Source organism: Lacerta agilis, chromosome 4, assembly GCF_009819535.1.
Source record: "Lacerta agilis isolate rLacAgi1 chromosome 4, rLacAgi1.pri, whole genome shotgun sequence".
Lineage (NCBI taxonomy): Eukaryota > Metazoa > Chordata > Lepidosauria > Squamata > Lacertidae > Lacerta > Lacerta agilis.
This window is the reverse complement of record NC_046315.1, coordinates 31,036,715-31,056,925: the sequence shown is the minus strand read 5'-3', so window position 1 is coordinate 31,056,925 and position 20,211 is coordinate 31,036,715. Positions and strand designations below refer to the sequence as shown.

General features: G+C 42.7%; 2 protein-coding genes across 7 annotated transcripts; one reads left to right on the top strand and one right to left on the bottom strand.

The window, feature by feature from the left end:
* Positions 1-103: 103 nt before the first annotated feature.
* On the top strand, positions 104-9,785 carry BLZF1 (basic leucine zipper nuclear factor 1). 2 transcript variants are annotated; one of them, XM_033146588.1, is made up of 7 exons: positions 104-243; positions 2,926-2,988; positions 4,000-4,421; positions 5,497-5,696; positions 7,078-7,206; positions 7,640-7,862; positions 8,468-9,785. In XM_033146588.1, the coding sequence occupies exons 2-7, from the start codon at positions 2,961-2,963 to the stop codon at positions 8,651-8,653; spliced, it is 1,188 nt and encodes a 395-aa protein (XP_033002479.1). In that variant the 5' UTR covers positions 104-243; positions 2,926-2,960; the 3' UTR covers positions 8,654-9,785. The 2 variants fall into 2 exon arrangements, with proteins under 2 accessions (XP_033002479.1, XP_033002478.1); XM_033146587.1 differs by having other exon boundaries at positions 108-243; positions 3,994-4,421.
* A 110-nt stretch (positions 9,786-9,895) lies between these two features.
* CCDC181 (coiled-coil domain containing 181) lies at positions 9,896-19,482 on the bottom strand. 5 transcript variants are annotated; one of them, XM_033146584.1, is made up of 6 exons: positions 19,410-19,482; positions 17,927-18,087; positions 15,385-16,341; positions 13,410-13,556; positions 11,519-11,673; positions 9,896-10,746 (listed from the first exon to the last, which is right to left on the bottom strand). In XM_033146584.1, the coding sequence occupies exons 2-6, from the start codon at positions 18,062-18,064 to the stop codon at positions 10,584-10,586; spliced, it is 1,560 nt and encodes a 519-aa protein (XP_033002475.1). In that variant the 5' UTR covers positions 18,065-18,087; positions 19,410-19,482; the 3' UTR covers positions 9,896-10,583. The 5 variants fall into 5 exon arrangements, with proteins under 5 accessions (XP_033002475.1, XP_033002473.1, XP_033002477.1 ...); XM_033146582.1 differs by lacking the exon at positions 19,410-19,482 and adding an exon at positions 19,299-19,406; XM_033146586.1 differs by lacking the exon at positions 19,410-19,482 and adding an exon at positions 19,299-19,406 and having other exon boundaries at positions 11,519-11,670.
* Between the last annotated feature and the right edge of the window lie 729 nt (positions 19,483-20,211).

The following is a 20,211-nucleotide window of genomic DNA, read 5'->3' as shown; positions in this document are numbered from 1 at the left end:
AATGGTTCACTAAAACCCATGGCTTCCCAACTGGTTTTGTTAGGGAGACTCTCACGACGTGGGAAGGCCGGGAAGTTCGAAAGCAATCCGGAAGTTAACCTCTGTGCGCCAGTCTATTAGATATGCCTCTATACACGGAAGTCAAGAGAGCGGAAGTTGATTAGAGAAGGCGGAGGAGTGAGAGATGGCGAAGGAGTGAGAGGGGCGAAAAGGGAAACTACTCGCAAGTAATCCGGGCCGCTGGTAAGTCGGGGGAGTGTTGTGTTGTGCGGGGGCGGCCTGGGCAGCGGCGGGTGGAAGGAAACTATGCCTTTTCACGCGTTGTAGAATTCCCTCGTAGCGAAGCAACCTGCTACTGCATTTCCCAAACTGCCCTTCCTGAGAAGTAGATCCCATCGAAAGTGTACTGCGGGGTAGCCAGAATCGTGTTTTTTTTCTCATTCGGGCGTACTACTGTGCCACCGTGTATATTACATAGCAGGTGTTGGCAGAAGAAGGTAGATCGGGATCTACCGGGAGGCTTCTGGGTGGGCTTGTTTTTTGTTTTGTTTGTTTTTTGTTTAATAAAATTTATACACCTCTTGACTGTAAACAGGGGGATGGGGTCAAAGCGGTTTGCAAAAGATGAAATCAAGAAAAATCAACCCTACTTTAAAATGCAACCCTACTTTAAAAACGTGCAAAAAGTTAAAATATTCAAACAGATTAAAATTACCTCAGCTTTCCAAGCATCTGGGTTGGCTTGTCTAAACAGGAATGTTTTTAGCAGGCGTGGAAAAGATGGGTGAGGATTTCTGACTCCCAGCTGTTTTAACAATGACGACCAAATGCCAAATTATGCTGCTGAAGTGGGGACTCACTGGGAGAGACTTGGGAGCAGAGATCAGTGTGTGAGGACTGTGAGCTCACTTCAGTTCTAGTGCTCAAGACAAATTCACACGGTCAGAATTTTTAATTTTGAAACGCATGTTGTTTTCACCTGGCTCAAGTTGGTGGAGGGTTTTTAGTAAAAGTGGATCCTGCAGGACTCACATCTGTCCTTCCTACCCAGTGAATTCAAATGGGACTAATTCACAGGTAAATGTGCATAGGAGTGTAGGGTTCCAGTGAGATGAGGCTGAAGGAATTTAAGATACAAAGTGAAAATCTGACACACTTGCAGAATTTGTGGTAGGCACACAGCCTGTGGAAGAAGCACCATCCTATTACCTCTTTGCAGGTAAAGAATCTTATTTCTAGTACAAGACACTACAACTTAGGTTCTGAGTTCCCAGTGCACAATTTCTGTCTCTGGGTTTGTCAGTTATTATTAACAATGCCAAAACTGTAAGACTCTAGACAACAGCTTCAAGGGCCAGTTTCTGATGGGTGAAAAGACCTGTCATGAGGCAGGATGGTGAAGAGAAGTAACTTGGCTAGTTATATGTACCGGTATGTTCAAATTAAACCCCCTCAGTTCAGTGGAAGTTGCTGCCTAAGTATGATTAGGGTTGCAGCCTTAGTCAACTTCCTGTTTCAAAATAATAGTCTCACTGTGTCTTAAGTTTTGTGTCTCACCAATCTATGGTGTTGGGCCAATCCAGAGCTGGTGTAGTGTTTGAAAGTAACCTCTTCGTCTCTCTTGTATGTTTTGCCCAACTGTATGGGTAGTTTACCTTTTGCAACTATGCAAGCCCTGGCTGAAACCCTGGAAATCCACAGCCAGTCACGGACAATATTGAGCTGCATGCTGGGCACAGAGGTGGCATTGATCCTATTCATTCCCTGCTCCCAAACTTTTTTTTTTAAAAAAAACTTTGCTTACAGGGTGGTTCTCCTTCTTAAGTTGACCTAAATATGCATCTATATTTATAAATTAACATATTAATTTGTATGCATCCTATATCCTTTTAAATGTGTTTTTCTTGTTTTTATTATGTGTATTGTGTTTTTATCTTTTTATGCTGTGAACCACCCTGAGATTTATGCATGAAACACAATATTAAAAAAAAAAATAAGAGTTTGGATTTGATATCCTGCTTTATCACTACCCTGAGTCTCAAAGTGGCTAACAATCTTCTTTCCCTTCCTCCCCCACAACAAACACACTGTGAGGTGAGTGAGGCTGAGACTTCAGAGAAGTGTGACTAGCCCAAGGTCACCCATCAGCTGCATGTGGAGGAGTGGGGACGCAAACCCAGTTCACCAGATTACGAGTCCACTGCTCTTAACCACTACACCACACTGGCTCTCTCTAAAATAAAATTGTGTCATCAGCCTGGTCCCCAAGCCTTTGAAGAACCTAGCACCACCCCTGGCTATAAGGACCAATAATCTAATTTGGTACAAGGCAGTGGTTTCTAAGCTTCCCACACACAGGCAACTTGAAAATTGTTGAATGTCTTGGTAGTCCAGTTAATTGCTTTTCTGCTCCTTACAGCAGCTGCAATGCACTGTGCTAGATAATTGCATTATTGTTGCTTTTTCATGTTTCTATTGCCCCCCGCTCATCACTTCTGGTCTGTCCCACTCACCAAGCAAACTGTCAGGTTCTTAGAATAACAGAGCAACCACTGTGCCCACTATTCACAGCCAGAGGTTGTGGCCAAAGAACAAAAGTACAAAGACTCGGCCGTGACAATCCCTGAAACGAGATGGAGAAGTTGCAAAGATATAAACCAAAATAAACTAAACTCAAATTCAAAAAATCGGGGTGAGGTTGTGGCCAAGCAGTTCATAAAGATCCTGAATTCACACAGCTAGGATGTATATTTGCACCCTCATCAGTTACGTGTGCGGGAAGTTTCTAAACAGTGCTTGCCTTTTTGGATTGGAGCAATGTGGCTTGATAAAGGATGCACTACTGGTTTGGCATATTTCTCAGAAGAATTAGCAGCTAAAATATGCAAGTGATATTTTATGCATTTTTCTTTTTCCTCCACTTAGTGTTTATCTGCTGTTTGTGAAGCGCCATCAACAAGATGACAACACTACAGAATACAGTAAACAGTAAGTGTTCGTCCTTTTTAAAAACAAACGTTGTGTTAAACTATGCATTCTTCACTAATTTGTAAAGGAAAGACTTCGGTTAAACTATCTGTTTACATCAGGAAGTAGGTTTCCGAGGGAGGCTAAATATATGGTAATTGCAAGGTCTAATCATTTAGGGATTTTACTTAATATTTTTTATTGCCAAGTATATCAAATATACAAAACCTCTTTCTTAACAGATATTCAGACATTAAATCAATCAAAATAAATCTGCTATATTGTATCACACTATCTGAGTGATAATCTGCTTTTTGAGGTGGTAGTAAGTGTGTAAATATGGCCACTGTTAAAATCAATTAGCAAACAATTTCTTAAATTGATCTTATGTCTAGTTGTGCAATTTTCTTTTTAAAAATTTGGCTAACAGTGTAGCATGCAATGGTGGGGATACAATGAAGAAACAGAAGCTTTTGGACGCAACCCAATGACAAGTACTTATCTCACCTGTAAGGTCCTTGGTTAGTTGCTCATGAGTAAGCAGGCAAAACTCTAAGTTTCCTTTAATAGTTTTATTGTGCAAAATATGTACAGTGCAGAGCTAATAAATTCATGTCTGTATTAAGCATCATCAGGATCCAGGAATGGCCCCTTCTGGTTCTGACCCCAACAAAAGAGTTTCGGTATACGGAAACCCCTCCTCCCATCCTTTCGTTTCATTCCTCGGTGCCTCTGGGGTGCCGGAAGCTGCGTGTCTCTTTCATCGCCCCTTGAGCTAGGGGAGTGCAGGGTCTCTCCACCATCCTCAGAGCCTCTTCCCTCCATACCCTGAAATGCATGCCCCCCCCTGCTGGAAGCCTTGCTGCTTCCTCTGCTGCCAGAGGAGGTGCTGCTGGTCAGGTGGGGCCGGGGCTCTCTGTAGCATCCCGAGAGCCCTTCCACCACCTTGCGCTGCGCCGGGGACAGTTCCCTGACATCACTGAAATATCTTTTTTTGCATTAACCTTTCTGCTTGCTTTCTCCAAGCTTCAGCTGAATATGCCACCTCACCCATCCGTGGACCTGGTGATGGCATGGAAATGGAGCAACCGCCCAAATCTGTTGAAGTAATCCAATCCTCGGCCACTCATGCCCATCGAAGCCCACACAAGAAAGCTCTTCCTTCGCTAAGTCCTGGAGTTCTTCAACTAGGGAAGATAAAAAGTGATACGGCCGTGGAGATCGAAGCTGTGCGAATCCTGGTTCCCAAAGCTGCTATAAACCATGTAGTTCCTACCAAAAATGCAAAGACGTCCAAGTCTTCAGGACACCAAAGAGAAACCCTCACTCTGTTAGATGGAATTTCGGGTTCTAAAAAAGAGCTTAGAAGTGAAATAGCAAAGCTCAAGAACTCCGAAAGAAGATTGCTACAGGATAAGGAAGGCCTTTCCAATCAGCTCCATGTGCAAACAGAGGTGAGGGACCAAGAAGTGGATTTAATCCATTATACTTTTTTTCCTTTTAAAAGCTGCCCTGTACTGGGGCTCCCAGCAGGGAACTGCAATATAACAATTATTCATATTGCATTCTGGACGGTTCCCTCACTACAAGAAGCGAAGTTACAGGGAACCAGACAGAGGGCCTTCTCGGTAGTGGTGCCCACCCTGTGGAACACCCTCCCATCACATGTCAAAGAAATAAACAACTATCTGATTTTAGAAGACATCTGAAGGCAGCCCTGTTTAGGGAAGTTTTTAATGGCTGATGTTTTAATGTATTTTTAATCTTTTGTTGGAAGCTGCCCAGGGTGGCTGGCAGGGGCGGAGCAAGGGGGTGGGGGTGGGCCACCCCGGGTAACGCCCTGGGAGGGTGACACTTGGGGCGGCGCCAGCGCACGGCAACTTTTAAGGCTGCAGTGCGTAAACAGCGTGCTGCGGCCTTAAAACTTGCCCCGCCGCCACCACACGGTCGGAAGGGGTGCTGGCTGCTCGCACCCGCCATCTTGGGTGGACTGCGCTGCAGCCTTAAAACTTGCCCCGCCGCTGCCGCACGGTCGGAAGGGGTGCCAGATGCTCGCGCCCGCCATCTTGGGTGGGATGCTGCATGCACACACCGTGACATCATGGCGTTTCCGTGCGCTGCTCTGGTTCGCCAGAAGTGGCTTTGTCATGCTGGCCACATGACCCGGAAGCTGTACGGCGGCTCCCTCGGCCAGTAACGCGAGATGAGCGCCGCAACCCCAGAGTCGGACACGACTGGACCTAATGGTCACGGGTCACTTTACTATTTGTTACTTTAAGCAGCTACAGTTGTATCAAATATCTTAGCATATTAGCGTGCTTATGGTTTGGGTATCCGGGCATCTTGTTTAAGAATACTCATCTGTCTCTTAGTGATGTGTCCTATATATATTTACTATGAAAGTCTGCTAAGCTTGGAAGGGGAGCCTTCTAGCATCTTGTGCTTGATAGCTTCAATATTAACCAGTGGTAGCTTGATCATATTCCTTGTTGACACATGATGAATGGTTAAATAATTGTCTTGCATTAGGTCAATCGGGAGTTGAAGAAGTTACTTGTTGCTTCTGTTGGGGATGATCTGCAGTATCACTTTGAACGCATGGCACGTGAAAAAAATCAACTGATCCTTGAAAATGAGGCCCTAGGGCGAAATGTGTCTCAATTATCTGAGCAATTAGAGCGGATGTCCATACAGTGTGATGTTTGGAGGAGCAAATTCCTAGCAAGCAGGTATTGTGCCTCAATGCAACTTTATAAAGGCTGTCTTGATACATTAGCTGCGGGGAACCTTCGGCCCTCCAGATGTTGCTGAACTACAACTGGTAATCTGCACCTTGAGTGAAAGTTCTTGAGTTGAACATGAATCCATTCTAAGCCCCTAGAGGACATGCAAGGATCCCATGTGGGATACAGGAAATTATTTGTGGGGGATTGATGGTTGTTCAAGATAAAGATAGAGCCTTGGGTGCTAAGAGCCAAAAGACAGTTGAGGGTAAGGAAAGCCTTGTCAAACCCCTAGTGTCTTATTCACAACAACCTAGATCTGAGCAGTGGCATAGCAGTGTAGTTGGAGATGCCACTGATGAGGTGGAAGAAGGCTGGAAGTGCTGGGCTTTCTGAGGACTGCTGCTCCTGTACTGCATATAACTTTGAACAGTATAACTGGGGGCCTTGTAGAGTTCGCCCATCTTGCTGACCCGAGCTGCTTCCCTCTTAGGCTTGCTTATGAGCTTGAAGAGAGAGTACAGTCTGTTTCTATGCAGCAGATCCACAATTCCTCTTTCCTTGCAGGCCAAGTATCAGCGTTCCACTCCCAGATGTGTTTTGCTTTACACTTCTAAATACCATAAATATACAAGCCTAACAGGGTTTTTCAGTTAGCTCTTGATCAGTAGCAACACCATAGCCCCCAAAGATAAAAAACAGTTTAGAAGTTTGGTTCCTGAAGAAGTAGCTGGCAAGAATTACCCCTCCTCCTTGCTGCTGTTTTGCACCATACTGGATAAGTCCATGCACAATAGAAAGTAAATAAAGTGCATTGGATAAGGTGTTCAGGTGTCAGTACAGCAGATTTACGTTCTCAGGGTGACTGACCCCAAGTTGCCTTCTTTCAGTCTAATTCATATCCTAGCCTGATCGCTGAAACAGCCCAGAGGGGAGTGGGTGGTGGTTTCTCCTGTTACCATTTCCATCCTATGGAAGACGCTTCCAGCAGAGATTTGACAGGCATCCTCGCTTTTGACTTTTTATGCCAGCAGGCCTATGTGGCTGTTCAAAAATTTCTGTATTGCTTTTAAAAATTGTTTTAAGTTGTTGTACAGTGCCCTGATGGTTTGTGAAATGGTTACTTTAAATTATAAATAAATACCTTGCAATGTTATTATGAGAATAAAATGGGTTTTTCCGAGTGGGGAGCAGGAGAGCAGGCTAAGAGTGTCAGAACAACAACATAACGTACTTCGGATGAACAAGCTGATTTCTTATTTTTCAGTTATAGCCATTCAGGGTGCATCTTGTAGGCATTGCCACTTCATGTGTAAACAACAAGTTATCTGCTAATGTAGATAAATTCCTTTACCTGTCTGAGCCACATTTGGGATTTCTTCTACAGAGTCATGACTGATGAGCTGACTAATTCCAGAGCAGTTCTGCAGCGTCAAACCAGGGATGCACAGAGTGCAATTCAGGATCTGTTAAGTGAACGTGACCAGTTTCGCCAAGAAATGATTGCTGCAGAGAAGTATGAACATTTGGTTTCCCCCCAACTTCTACAGCTCCTACCCCATTTGCACCTGTGGGTCATTCATATCCATATTTGTGGGTGGGGGTAGGGAACAGCATTCTTATGTCTCCTTAACAATTAACAGATTTATCGTTGCATACCATTTCATGGCTTGGGATTCTTCTAACACATTGTCATAGCCTCCGCTTCAGGAAGGGACTCTGGAGGTGCTCAAGGTCTCCCCTGTCCTTCATGCAAGATTTCTAATCAGAAACCTTGTCCAGAAACTGTATGATGTTCCTTTTAGCATCAAGATTGTATCTGGTAGTGTCTGCATTTGAATGCTGTCTCCCATCTTCCAGTAGGACTCCTTACTTACCCTGCTAAATCATCACAGTGCTCTAGAATGTTAAGTCACCAAAATAAACTATTCTCTTTATTTCCTGTACAGATTGCTGGAGGAGCTGCTAGTTTCTCTGCAGTGGGGAAGGCAGCAAACTTACTATCCTAGCGCACAGCCTCATAGTACAGCAGAATTAGCAGCTGTCAACCACAAACTAGCTAGAGCAGTGACCTCACACCTGCTTGGAAACACTGATAGCACTAACAGTCCAAAAAAGGGCTCTTTGCTGACAGAATTCTGCAACACACCTGCTGAGAAAATGGCTGAAATGGTAAAAACCCTTTTGTTTTGGTCTTACCATTTACCTTTTATATATATATGATTTCTCAATTTACTCTTTTGAGCATTAAGATTATGCTGTTTCAATGTCACCTTCTGAAAACATCTTTTTTTATTGTATCAACTGGCGCTACATTATTGAGCCTTTAACCCTATCCCAACAGGTTAAATACTCTGAATACAAAATTGTATAGTCACAAACTTAAGAAATCCTAGCTTACATGGGCTGTCCATTCAGTGAAAGATGGGGACAGTTGCCCTGGTCCTGAACAGCTTGAACTGTGCAGTATAGTAGAATGCAGGACTTTTACCCATGCAGAAGAAACTGCAGCATCTGAAGATGTTGGGGCAGCTGGAGCAGTTCTATTACCAGTCATGATTCCTGATCACTGGAGTTTCCATACCTGTTGCTCAACATACAGTTCTCCCCCAGCCCAGAACAGTGTTGGAGATAAAAACATTGCCCCATCCTACCTATACTGTTGTCAATGAAGTGGGTATGGGTTTTGCTTAAAACAGCAAGGAGTTCAGAAGCTCATCATGTAAAATGCACTGCTCCAGGACTTTCACCATAACATGATTATTATTTTCTTGCAGGTTCTGAGAATGCTGGATCCCGGCACTTGTACAGAAGCATCTCCAGAACTTCCTTTTTCTGAGCCTTCACCATCCTCTTTCCTTTCCTCAAGGAAGAATATTGGACGGTTTCACCCATACACTAGATATGAGAACATAACTTTCAACTGCTGCAATCACTGCCAGGGAGAATTGATAGCACTTTAAAAAAAAAAAAAGACATTATGCCTAATAGCCAGAGATGTTGTCTCTGAATATGCTAACTTTCTTAGTGATCAGTATTCACTTTTCTATCCTTTTTTTCAGATAGGGTGGGCTTGTGCTAGAAATATACTTGTCACACAGCTTTCAGACCTCTTAAAAAAAGTTTGATAAAATAACTTTTATCAGGCTGGGATCATAATGCAATAAGAGCAACACAAGCTGTTCTCCAAGGCAAATAAGAAAATGTTAGAACAGTGTGTGCATAGGCCCTTAAATAGAATTCACATGCAAACTTTTTTTTCAAGAGAAGGCTGAAGGGGAGTATTATAGAAACCCTACCAGCATCAAGCATTTGGGTTTTATTTTTCTGAAGAAGTTCAGATAACTCGTTTAAGTATTTATTTTAATTTAGAATGATAGTGAGTGCTGTGCTTCAGTATCTTTTAGAATCTGTTTCTAGTGCTATTATAGCAATTGTTACATAGCAGGTGAAAATGTGAGAGCTCAGCATTCTTACTATGATAGAAACTGATCTTGAATGAATTTGGTTATTGATTGAGGCAAAATGAATTCTGGCATGCACAAAAATTGAAGCCAAAGAGTAGCAACAAGCTTCTAGGTCAAACTATTAGAGGTGATTCTCAGTGGATCATGTATCTCTACTGAACCAGCTTTTACAGCCTATAAGTATTCCTGGTGGACCTTATATAAGGACATATTTCATTGGTGCTACTAAATGTGACAGAACTGCTCTTCTACCTGTACTTTTAGGGAAATGAGCCTTGAGGATTCCTTTCTCATCTTTTAATTAGGAAATAGGTAAAAAGGGTCTGCTGCTATATGTAAAGGAAGAGGCTTTTCCTTTCATTTCTGGTACAATCAGATTTCTAACATTTTTGTATTACACTGAAATACTAAGCAGATGTACCTGCTCTGTGTCTGCATGCAACAACCTATGTTTGGTTAATGGAATGTATGGATTGAGACATGCTGCAGTTTAGGCCTATTTTGATCTTGACAATTTTACAATAAATGTTAGCTGCATATTTTGCAGGGGGGAATTTCTACCTCTTCCAAAGCTGGTATATGTGAACATCCTTTGCTAAGTAACTTGACAATTAAAATTAACAATGCATGATTATGCGTGCTGATTTTGCAATAGTAAACAAATGTTTATCTTCAAATGCCTACTGTATGGGTGAGAACAAATTGACAAAAACGTAAGAATAATGTCGGACAGTATCGGAGCACCTTGCACTTAACTAGTTGTGTTCTGAGCACAAGAACCATTCTCTAACATTTACCTACCTTCACCAGTGCAGTAAATTAGTCTGTGCCTGTTTCCATTGGTTTTGTGCTAGGAAAGGATGAGATTTCTTATGCGCAGTAAGTACCCCCAAATGAGCAAACAGTGCTTGAGAAATGGTGAATACCTTTAAGTTTCAGTTATTATTTTCACACTGCCCCCTCCACTATCTATTCAGGATCAGTACAACAGGGAAGAACATTAGGACAGAACTTTGAAACTGCAATGTCCAGGAGTAAGTCCCAACTAGATGTTGGTAAAGTCCTTGGTGCTACGTGCTAGCACATTGCCATCAGCTGTGACAGTAGTTTAAGTGTAGCTTTTACACAAAATACTTGGTATGAAGCTAACACTGATCCCCAAGGCAAGTTATTTAAAAAGGATTTACACCACAATTGCCATATGGGCATTTATTCTGTTTTTTGCTTTGTAGAACTAAGAACACCACCCCAACCCATTCACAAATAGAGACTTATTCCAAGTTTAAGAGGGGGAGAGATTAGTAAGATTGAGAAAATTAAGCCGTTATTGAAGGACTATGAAACATCCCAGAAGAAGCTGCTTTCAAGAGCAAGCTATACAAGGTACTGTGAGAGTCATACTGGAGGCATCCGGTGACTCTAAATCTCAGCTGTACTGGTCCGTGAAGCGAAGAGATTTTGGTTCAGAAATTGAACAGAGAATATTCTCTATCTGTTTTGCTCTTCTGGCTTCCTGCCTAAGCTGCCTTGCTCGCTCTTTGGCAGCCATTTGCTCTTCTCGCCTCTCCCGTCTCTTCCTTTTTAGCCATCTGCAGAGAAATTATTTTGAAGAACTGAATATGAAGTGGTCCAAGCTTAATTTGATTACTTCTTCCAGGTTTACTAGACCCAGGTCACCTACTTTATCCTTAGCAAAAACAGCACACTCTCCAGAATAGAACACAGCATCAGAGGATAGTTTATAGAACTATAAGAACACTGAATACTAGGTGGACCACAAGTGCTTTTGACTAGATAACGCTTGAGGGCTAATATGCATTTTTGAAGTTCCTGTTATAAGAATAAGTTCATCATGAATTAAAAAAGGGCTGTGAAATATAATGATGTGATATTCCACAGCCCCATTAAGAGCAGTTTTGGAGCAGTCTCAATTTTCTAAAATGTTGGCTCTGGCAATTCGGTATTACTCTCACTACTTGTTCTAGTGCTACATCCTGCTGTTTTAGCAGCAGGTACATTTATGTGGTGCTGCATAGGCACCCTCCCAACATGACCATATACTCGGCTGGTGTGCCTGTGCAGCCACATCCTCACAGTGACCCAGCCCATGTACCACCCTAGTAAGCAGCTGAAATGCTGATGTTAAGAGCAGCACTGCTTTTTAACAGGAGGGTGCTCCTCAGAAATACATGAGCTCTAGAGGGTGAAGAAACTTGTAGACGGAGGGAAGACACTTCTGAATGAGGGCAAAAGGCTGTCATCTTCTGCTTCCTAGGGAAACAATCCAAATTAAGTTGATTAAAAGTGAGATGGAATTGTTCCTTTTAGGCAGTAACAGGAGAAACAGAACACTGAACTTACTGTTTATAGGCGTTGTCATTTTCCGCTGTTCTTGGAAGGAAAAACATGCATTCTTCCTGCTCTTTCAGGTTCTGTATCTGTTTCTCTTTCATGTGTTCTATCTGCTTTTTTCTAAGCCATGACCTGTAAGCTGCTTCTGGATTTCTGCTTTCCTGCTTTCAAAAGAAAAAGAAACTCCCCAAAGATCTACTCCAAATAAATCAAATATTAGCAACTTGTTTACAATGCTAATGTGAGCATTTTACACCACTTTCCAGTTACAGTCATACCTTGGAAGTTAAACGGAATCCATTCCAGAAGTCCGTTCGACTTCCAAAACGTTCAGAAACCAAAATGCAGCTTCTGATTGACTGCAGGAAGCTCCTGCAGACAATCAGAAGTCATGGAAGCCCTGCCGGACATTCGGGTTCCAAAGAATGTTCACAAACCCGAACACTCACTTTGTGAAAACAAAATAAAATAAAAAATTCCTTCCAGTAGCACCTTAGATACCAACTAAGTTTGTTCTTGGTATGAGCTTTCGTGTGCATGCACACTTCTTCAGAAAACTTTGTGGTTTGTGGTGTTCAGGAGCCAAAATGTCTGAGTACCAAGGTATTCAGGATCCAAGGTATGACTGTATTCACTGTATATTTTGAGCAGGCATCTAGAAGGCATTCAGATTCACACATATTGAGGCTAAGGCTCATGGCAGCATACAGGCACTCCAGAAACGGCTAGATACACTAAAGGCTATATAAATATATAGCAAAAGGTAAAGGGACCCCTGACCATGACTCTGGGGTTGTGGCACTCATCTTGCTTTATTGGCTGAGGGAGCTGGCGTACAGCTTCCGGGTCATGTGGCCAGCATGACTAAGCCTCTTCTGGCAAAACAGAGCAGCGCACAGAAACACCATTTACCCTCCCACCGGAACAGTACCTATTTATCTACTTGCACTCTGACATGCTTTCGAACTGCTAGGTTGGCAGGAGCAGGGACTGAGCAACAGGAGCTCACCCCGTCACGGGGATTCAAACCGCCGACCTTCTGCTCGACAAACCCTAGACTCTGTGGTTTAACCCACAGTGCCACCCACGTCCCATATATATATATATATTCCAGTATATACACATACACTTACCTGCAATGGAAGTCTGAACCTTAACATCAGAAAACCTTCACATCCTGAGAAAAAACTAGATATAACTCAGTTTTCAAGCTGGTCAGTCACAAAAGGATGCTGTTTTTTGGAATCAAGCCTCAGATTTGCCTATCAAGTGATTTGCTTTGCTCAGTATCACAATGATTTTAGTATGAGATGTTTGATATTAGAATTTATAAATTCTCATATCCCATTCTTTAGTTCACTGAGAACTTTCCAGTTAGAGTAAGAACAATATTCCTGTACAATAAGGGCTAAATGCAGCTGCCATAAAAAGTCTGAAGTAACTGATATCATCATCATCATCATCATTATTTGGATATATAAAAGGTCTTGCCCACTCCTTACCGCTACCTTATTTTCTATGCCTTCTGCATAGTTATAGCAGGCATTAAATATGGTTGTTAAAAGTAAATAAATGTGTCATGACATAGGTAAGTAGTCTCCAATGGATGCCTACACCAGACACAAACATCTGTTTAGGGGGAAACTGCCATATTAAATTTAATTAAAGGGTAGCATGAAAATACCACAACGGCCACAAAAGGAGTCTTGCAGATGTTTGACAGGATAGCAAATGGGTTGATCCTAAGATTGTCATGGCCATATACCTGCTTGCAGCTACAGTTCTGGAAAAAGGAGGTGAGATTGCTGTCAATCCTTGTCAGGCAGATTGGGTTTTTCTTCGTTTCAACTTTTTAGAACTAAAACAGGCTGCAGCAGGACAACAGGCATGGGAAACTTACTCTGCTATTCAAGTTTTCCAGCTGTTTTGCCCTCTGAATTCGTCTTTCTTCCTGCAGCTGCCCTTTTTTCTTTTGCAGCCAAGCTCTGAAGACCATGTCATTCTCTCTCCTTTTCTCCTCCTGCTGTATTCTTTTCTGAATTTCTTCCTTACATTAAAATGTGAACAAAGAATGTGAACTTTTCAACAATCCCAATTCAAAAATTCAGCAATTTTTTAAGCAGCAGTAGTAAAAGGTGTTTGAAATTATTCTACACCATCCTGAAAAGAATCGGAGCATGAATATAGAGTGATGATAGTAATGTGTTCCAGAGGTTACAATGCAACAATGTTATCAATGTGTCTGGGAGATATTAAGAACATTAAGGTGAATGGATGTTCGTTTGGTTCAACGAGATTTCCAGGTCGAATGATTTTTTTGGTGCTGCATTTACACATCTGCAAGCTAGGTGGGGACTGTAACTGTCTAAAAATACTAGAAGGATAAAAAAAAAAACAGTAGAATTTCATGTTTGGAGACAGCTGCAGTGAAGTCACATATTACTTGGCACCGCTTTGTAAGATCCTCCCGTTCCCCATTTCCAATTTCAAACCACAGCACAAAACCAACAATAAGGGGAACTGCATCTGAGCAATGCTTGAATGATAAAGGCTAGTGGTTTTAGGTGGAGGAGATACAGGTAAGCAAGATCTGGATATGCAAAACACCGTATCTACTTCAGATTTCTCTTCAAGTCATACAAGTCTTTCCTACAAGACTTTTTAAGGAGCAAAATGCAATTCTATTGAAAGTGGGTAGAAACCTATCTCCTTACAGAAGGGGTTGCCAACCTAGTGCCCATGGGCATTAGCACCAAAGATCTCAGTATATGTCCCCTAAAAATCCGGAGTGTGTGAGTTACTGTTTGCTCTTCCTGCTCAGCTCCTGTTTGCACTGGCTCAGCCACCCCTACATCACACACACACACCTCTAAACATGCCCATGTTTCATTAAATGCTAAAACGACCTATCCGCCCATTTTGAATAGAGCAGAGGTGCAAGCAGTGAGCATGATGGTGACTGATACAGGTGTCTTTTTCCAATTATGATAGTGGCTAACAGGACCACAAAATGGTACAGTTGAGTGCCCATCTCTTTTTACGTTCTTTTAGATGTGGCAACCATTTTGTGGTATACCAAACCTCCACAGCAGTCGTTTTGTGACTGGTACTCTCAGAACTCCCTCAAATTTCCCAGTGTACCCAGTGGCCCAAAAAGGTTTGTGCCCTCTGCCTGATGATAGATACATACATACACTCTTACACTGAAAGCAAATATACAACACTTAATTACACTCTTACACATACATACATACATACATACACTCTTACACTGAAAGCAAATATACAACACTTAATTATAGCTAATGATGAATTGATCGCAACTAGCTTAGATGGTATTAAAAGCGGAACTGACAGTTCTCATTAAAGGCTATTAGCCATGACAGCTGAAGGGAATGTTCATATTCAAAAGCAGTGTATCTCTGAATATTAGATGAAGTGGGAATAAACAATGGGGGTAGCTTATTGCCTTCATGACTGGTATGTGGCCATTTCAGATCTACCTGGGTGGCCACTTTGAGAAAACAGGCTGCTAGGCCAGAACCCCTGTCACCCCACCCCCACTCTGATTTTACATTCTTGTGCTAAAAGCAGCACTTATACCTAAAATAGTGTTTTTTAAAAGGTATCTTTCTGAAAGCAAAGTGATATGCCCTTGCATATATGCACAGGCAGCTTGTTCCATAATTGCAGAGCCACAACTGAAAAGGGCTTACTACTTGCAACTGTTCTAGTGGAATGACAGGACTCTGCACAAGATGCTTCTTCTATTCTTAACAAGAAAGTGAGTTTGCCAATGAGAGTCGTGGAGGGATGTGTCTAAAACAAGACCCAATTACAGTGCACTGGTCTTCTCATTTCCTTTGTACTCTCACCTCTTGCTTTAATTTCTCTTTTCTTTGTTCAATTTGCTTTTGCAGTTCTTTTTGCCTGGGTGACAGGCAGTATGTAGAGCTTCTTGCACCGAGACTCACATTTGCTGACTGCACCCTTCGTGGACTTTTCCCCCTTTCTGTGTTTCTTGTAATGTTGATTGCTGAGCATGGTCGAATGGGTGGTGGTTGAGGGACACGAATGTACCCTTCTCTGTTCACAGATGTTAGTCCTAAGGAGTCTTCCTTTGTTATACAGACAGGGCTGAAAGCAGTACTGTAGGAGGTTTTAGGAGAAATGTGTTGAGCTTCAATGTCACTAAAAGAAACACTGAGTGGAGGAAAGAAGCCTTGGCTCTCAATGTCATGGATACTGAGGAGTTCAAATTTCCCATCTCTTTCTACTAGGATCTTGCCATCCTTGTGCTCATCATCTGTACCGCCATTAATAGAAAGAGATATATCCTCCTTTCCTGCTCCATTACAAATGTGCAGTTGAGACAGTCTGCCTGAAATGTTCCTGTGGGAATCATTTTTTTCAGTTTCAAAAGCTTTCAAAGAGGGGATTTCAAGATCTACTAGATCATCCTTGAATTTTAGTTTCCTTTCTTTCGTTTCATCTAAAGGTTCCTGAGATAGAAGTAGTTTGTTGGCTTCCTCAATTTTTTCTAAGATGTACCGCTTTATATCTTCATCATCATCATCCTGGTCTTCTAGCTTTGATTCCTTACAGGAACCTTCACTGTCAGAATCAGATGTTTGCTCCAACTGCTTAGGATCAAGTTCAAGTACTGAATAAATTTCATTTTGTGACTTCTCATCTAGAACTTCCTCAGGCTCAGGAGGCTCTTGTGAAGGATGTCCTCCCACTTCATCACCTTCCAAAGATTCTTGTGGAGAATTTATTCTATCTTCTATAAATTCTAAGTCTTTGTCAACACCTTGATTTTCATCATGATTCTACGAAGAAATTCAAAGTACCTATTTAAGTTAGGATATAATGGGAAGCACACATAAAATGCATAACTGTCAACCTTTCCCTTTTTTGCAGGAAATTTCCTTATTATAGCATTGGGAAACAGCAGGGAGGGTTGACAGCTATGCGATAAAATGGCTGTCTTCAAATGTCATGCTAAACTCCATTTTATGAAATGAACAAGCCTAGTCACTCTACACACTTCCTCTCTTTATCCCATGCAGGCAGGAGTTTGGAATAATTCACTTCCACTTTCGATTAACCAAACTTGCCATATCATCTGGACCTAAAAAATGTGGTTAATCTTAAATAGTATTAAACAAGCCAGCTTTGGTAACTATGGTTTGAAATTGGCTTGTTTGAAACTAATCATAGCTGAAAGTAAACACAGTTTGTCCGTCCAACAACCACTGTCAAGCAGAACCAGAAACAAAACATTCAAATTCCTCCTCTCTGGCAGGAGGGGTATGAGCTTGATGCTGACTGCAAGTAACTTCTCTTGCTCATGTTGCATAACTATGGTTAAGTATAATCTGCACATACAACAAGTGTGCAATTAACAATTATATTTAAGAATATGGGAGAAGGGTTGTATCTTGGGGGTAGAGCATCTGCATTGTATGCAGAAGATCCCAGGTTCAATTCCCAGCATCTCCAAGCATGTCTCCTTTAAAACTGCGAGCCACTGCCAGTGAGATGGACATTACCAAACTAGATGGACCAGTGGTCCAGCTCTGAATAAAGCAGCTTACTATGTGCCTGAAGCCAATTCACATAGTTCCCAAAGGTAAATTTCCTTTCCGTTGTAACTAAATAAAAACTTAATAGCTTAAGTTCAAAACAACATTCTAGAAGAATAGCCAATGGGGTGCAAGTTGAGCTTGGATGTGGGAAGCCCAGAATTAACTGTGCTGAGTTAATTCCAAGTCAATTATAGTCGTACCTTGGAAGTCGAACAGAATCCATTCTGGAAGTCCATTTGACTTCCGTTTGACTTCCAATTACAGCCAATTGGAAGCAGCGGAAGCCCCACTGGACGTTCAGCTTCCAAAAGAACGTTCGAAAACCGGAACAATCACTTCCAGTTTTTGATTGTTTGGGAGCCGAGAAACAACTGTATCCTCCTTAAAAAGTGAACATTTTTACCCAAGTATATATATATATAGGTTATCTCAATAAAATATTAGATTGCTTGTTTTAAAAAAAGTTTTAAACAGTGCAATCCTATGCATGTTTACACTGCGTTTAACAGAGCCTACTCACTATTATTTAGGATTGCAGCCCTAGACTGCAAACCAAAGAATCTCTTCCTTCCAACACACACTTCTGGGCGCACACAAGGAATTATCTCCTCTTGTACCATTAATGCCAGGTAAGATCACTCCAGATGTTTCTGAAAGTTGGCACTGGCTTGATCTCGAAGGTCTAAGTTCGCTGGATCTCAGCCTATGCCCAACAATATTTTAAGAACCATAAATGTCCTCTCATTCCAGTCTATCTATTTACATCAGCACATTTCGTATGGAATTGAGATACTGGCACAAGACTAATGTAGTATTTTGCTAATACCTGTATATCATTAGAGATTTGTTTTTCTTCTTCATTAATTAGCCATTCAAGATCTTTTTCAAAATCATCTTCATAGTCCCCACCATCTGTGGGACCTCCAGTGTCTGAAGATTCACTAGTGTCTTTTTTGTCACTCATTGTGGATGTTCCTTAATGGAAAGCTACAAATTGAAAAAATATATGAAGTGTTTCATTACAAAGAAACCAAATGTTTTGGAATATGGACACTTTAATGACTCTAAGAAGGCAATCTTGCAGAATATTTTCATGACTTGAACCTGATTATTTCACAGCTGTAATTCAATAGCTTTATTGCCTGTCGGACCATGTCTGCTTTTTTACCCAAATTTCATTATCACCAACCAGTCCTACAGTCACCCAGCTTTTTGTAGCTTGTACAAAATGCCATAGGCCTACAAGATTGGATCAAAAAACATAGGAAGTTTCCTTGAGAGTCCTAGATACAAGAAATACTGCCTGAACTTCAGAGTTCCTATTCTGTACTAATCATGTTTCCAATTACCAGATTCTTCACTTTTATGTTGCAGTTAATGTGGGTGAATGTGTATCAACACTAAATTGCTACTTATGCATATTGACAGAGAAATGCATGAAATGCCCTCTGATAACCAGACCACGTGTTCACGCACACAAAAATTGTCACCAACTCGGGTTGTTATTTAGTCGAGTAAGTGTCACATTAACCTGATTACTGATAAACTAAAAGCACAATCCTATGCATGCCTAATCAGAAATAAATTCCACTAAGCTCAACAGGACATATTGCAAGGTAAGCAGTGGAGCGTTGATCCATCAAGGAAAACTGGCCAAGCACCATCCCATTCTTACAATGCAAATCTGCCGGGGCAGGCGATGAAGGTATCGCCTGCAAAGCAGCCTCCGACCAACTTTCCTGATCCGGTCGGAGGATCCAAACCAAGTCTCGGGGTTGGCCACTTGATGAGGAAGATCGAGGCCCCTCCCGAGGCGAAACCTGCCTGTTGGGACGCCGAGGCTTCCCGAGCACCTGAAGCGCCTGACCCAACCAAGCGATTTACGCCCGTCGCCATGGCAGCCGCCTCCCCGCCCACCCCAGGGCGAGGCCCGCTCTCTGCCGAAACCAGGGGGCTGGAGGAGGCGCTCAAGCCCTGCGCTCCTGCCTTTCCCCGCCGCCCCTTCGGCTCCGTCGGCGGAGAGCAGCTGCCCGACTCTCCCTCGCCCTTCCTGGTCGGGACAACCAGCCAAGGGGGGCGCTTCGGACGGGTCTGCGCCGCCCCACCGAGCCCAGGCTCTGACAGGCTGCTAGCCGTAGACCGGAGTCCGCCTCGAAAAGACCCGCCTCGGCCCTCGCCCTCCCCTCGTTCATCTCCACCTGTGGACGGCGCCGGGCCGCGACCCGCCCTCCATGGCGTTGTCATGGTAACCGCTGCGCCCACCGGCGGCCCGTCATGCCGCCGAGACTTCCCCTCCCCACGCCACTCACCAAAGCGAAGGCCGACGGCGGCTGCGAAGGTCCACACACGAGGCCTCTCACGCGCCGCCCACCACGCTCGCCGTCTCCATAGCCACCGCAGGCAGGCCGAGCCGGCGGGAGGACAAACGTCACGCAGGCCCTTTGCCGTCGCCGTGGAGACGCCGTGAAACGTCACGCAGGGCGGGAAATCTGCCCCTGGCGGCCCGCTCCGCTAAGCTGAGGTTATATGTGGTAACTTGGCAAGGAAGGCATTTTACCGGTCAGCTTCAAGGTCGTTTAATGAGAGCCTGTGGCCTCTCGACCTCCTTCCCTCATGGCATCGGGGAGTAAAAAAGCACATTTATTACACTTGGGATCTGCGCCCATGATGCTACAGTATAGTGACACATCCGTTTATGAAAAAGTAATCTTGAGTGCATTTTTGACTTTCAAATATAAATGAAATGATCTGATTGTGGATTACTCTTATTCTAGAACTACCGCTATTAACTTTTGTGCGTTTTTTGTTTTTGTTTTTTAAAAGCTTATCTTGTAAACTGCCTTTAGAACCTATTCAGAGGCAGACACCCATAACGAATAGCGGTATGTATGTATGTATGTATGTATTTTGGTACTTTGATCCATCTACAGAGGTACCTTGGTTCCCAAACTTAATCCATTCCTGAAGTCTGTTCTAAATCCAAAGCGTTCTAAAACCAAGGTGCACTTTCCCATAGAAAGCAATGCAAAATGGATTAAACCGTTCCAGACTTTAAAAAACAATCCCTAAAATAGCAATTTAACATGAATTTTACTATATAACAAGATCATT

Bases quoted from the DNA above. Each gene is read 5' to 3' on its own strand.
- BLZF1 (XM_033146587.1), top strand. From the start codon at position 2,961: ATGACAACACTACAGAATACAGTAAACA. The intron at 7,207-7,639 runs GTATGAACATTT...TTTCCTGTACAG, and splicing joins GAAATGATTGCTGCAGAGAA to ATTGCTGGAGGAGCTGCTAG. The intron at 7,863-8,467 runs GTAAAAACCCTT...ATTTTCTTGCAG, and splicing joins CTGAGAAAATGGCTGAAATG to GTTCTGAGAATGCTGGATCC.
- CCDC181 (XM_033146584.1), bottom strand. From the start codon at position 18,064: ATGAGTGACAAAAAAGACACTAGTGAATCTTCAGACACTGGAGGTCCC. The intron at 16,342-17,926 runs GTATTAGCAAAA...ATTTCTTCGTAG, and splicing joins AAATCTCTAATGATATACAG to AATCATGATGAAAATCAAGG. The intron at 10,747-11,518 runs GTAAGTTCAGTG...ATTTCTCTGCAG, and splicing joins AATGACAACGCCTATAAACA to ATGGCTAAAAAGGAAGAGAC.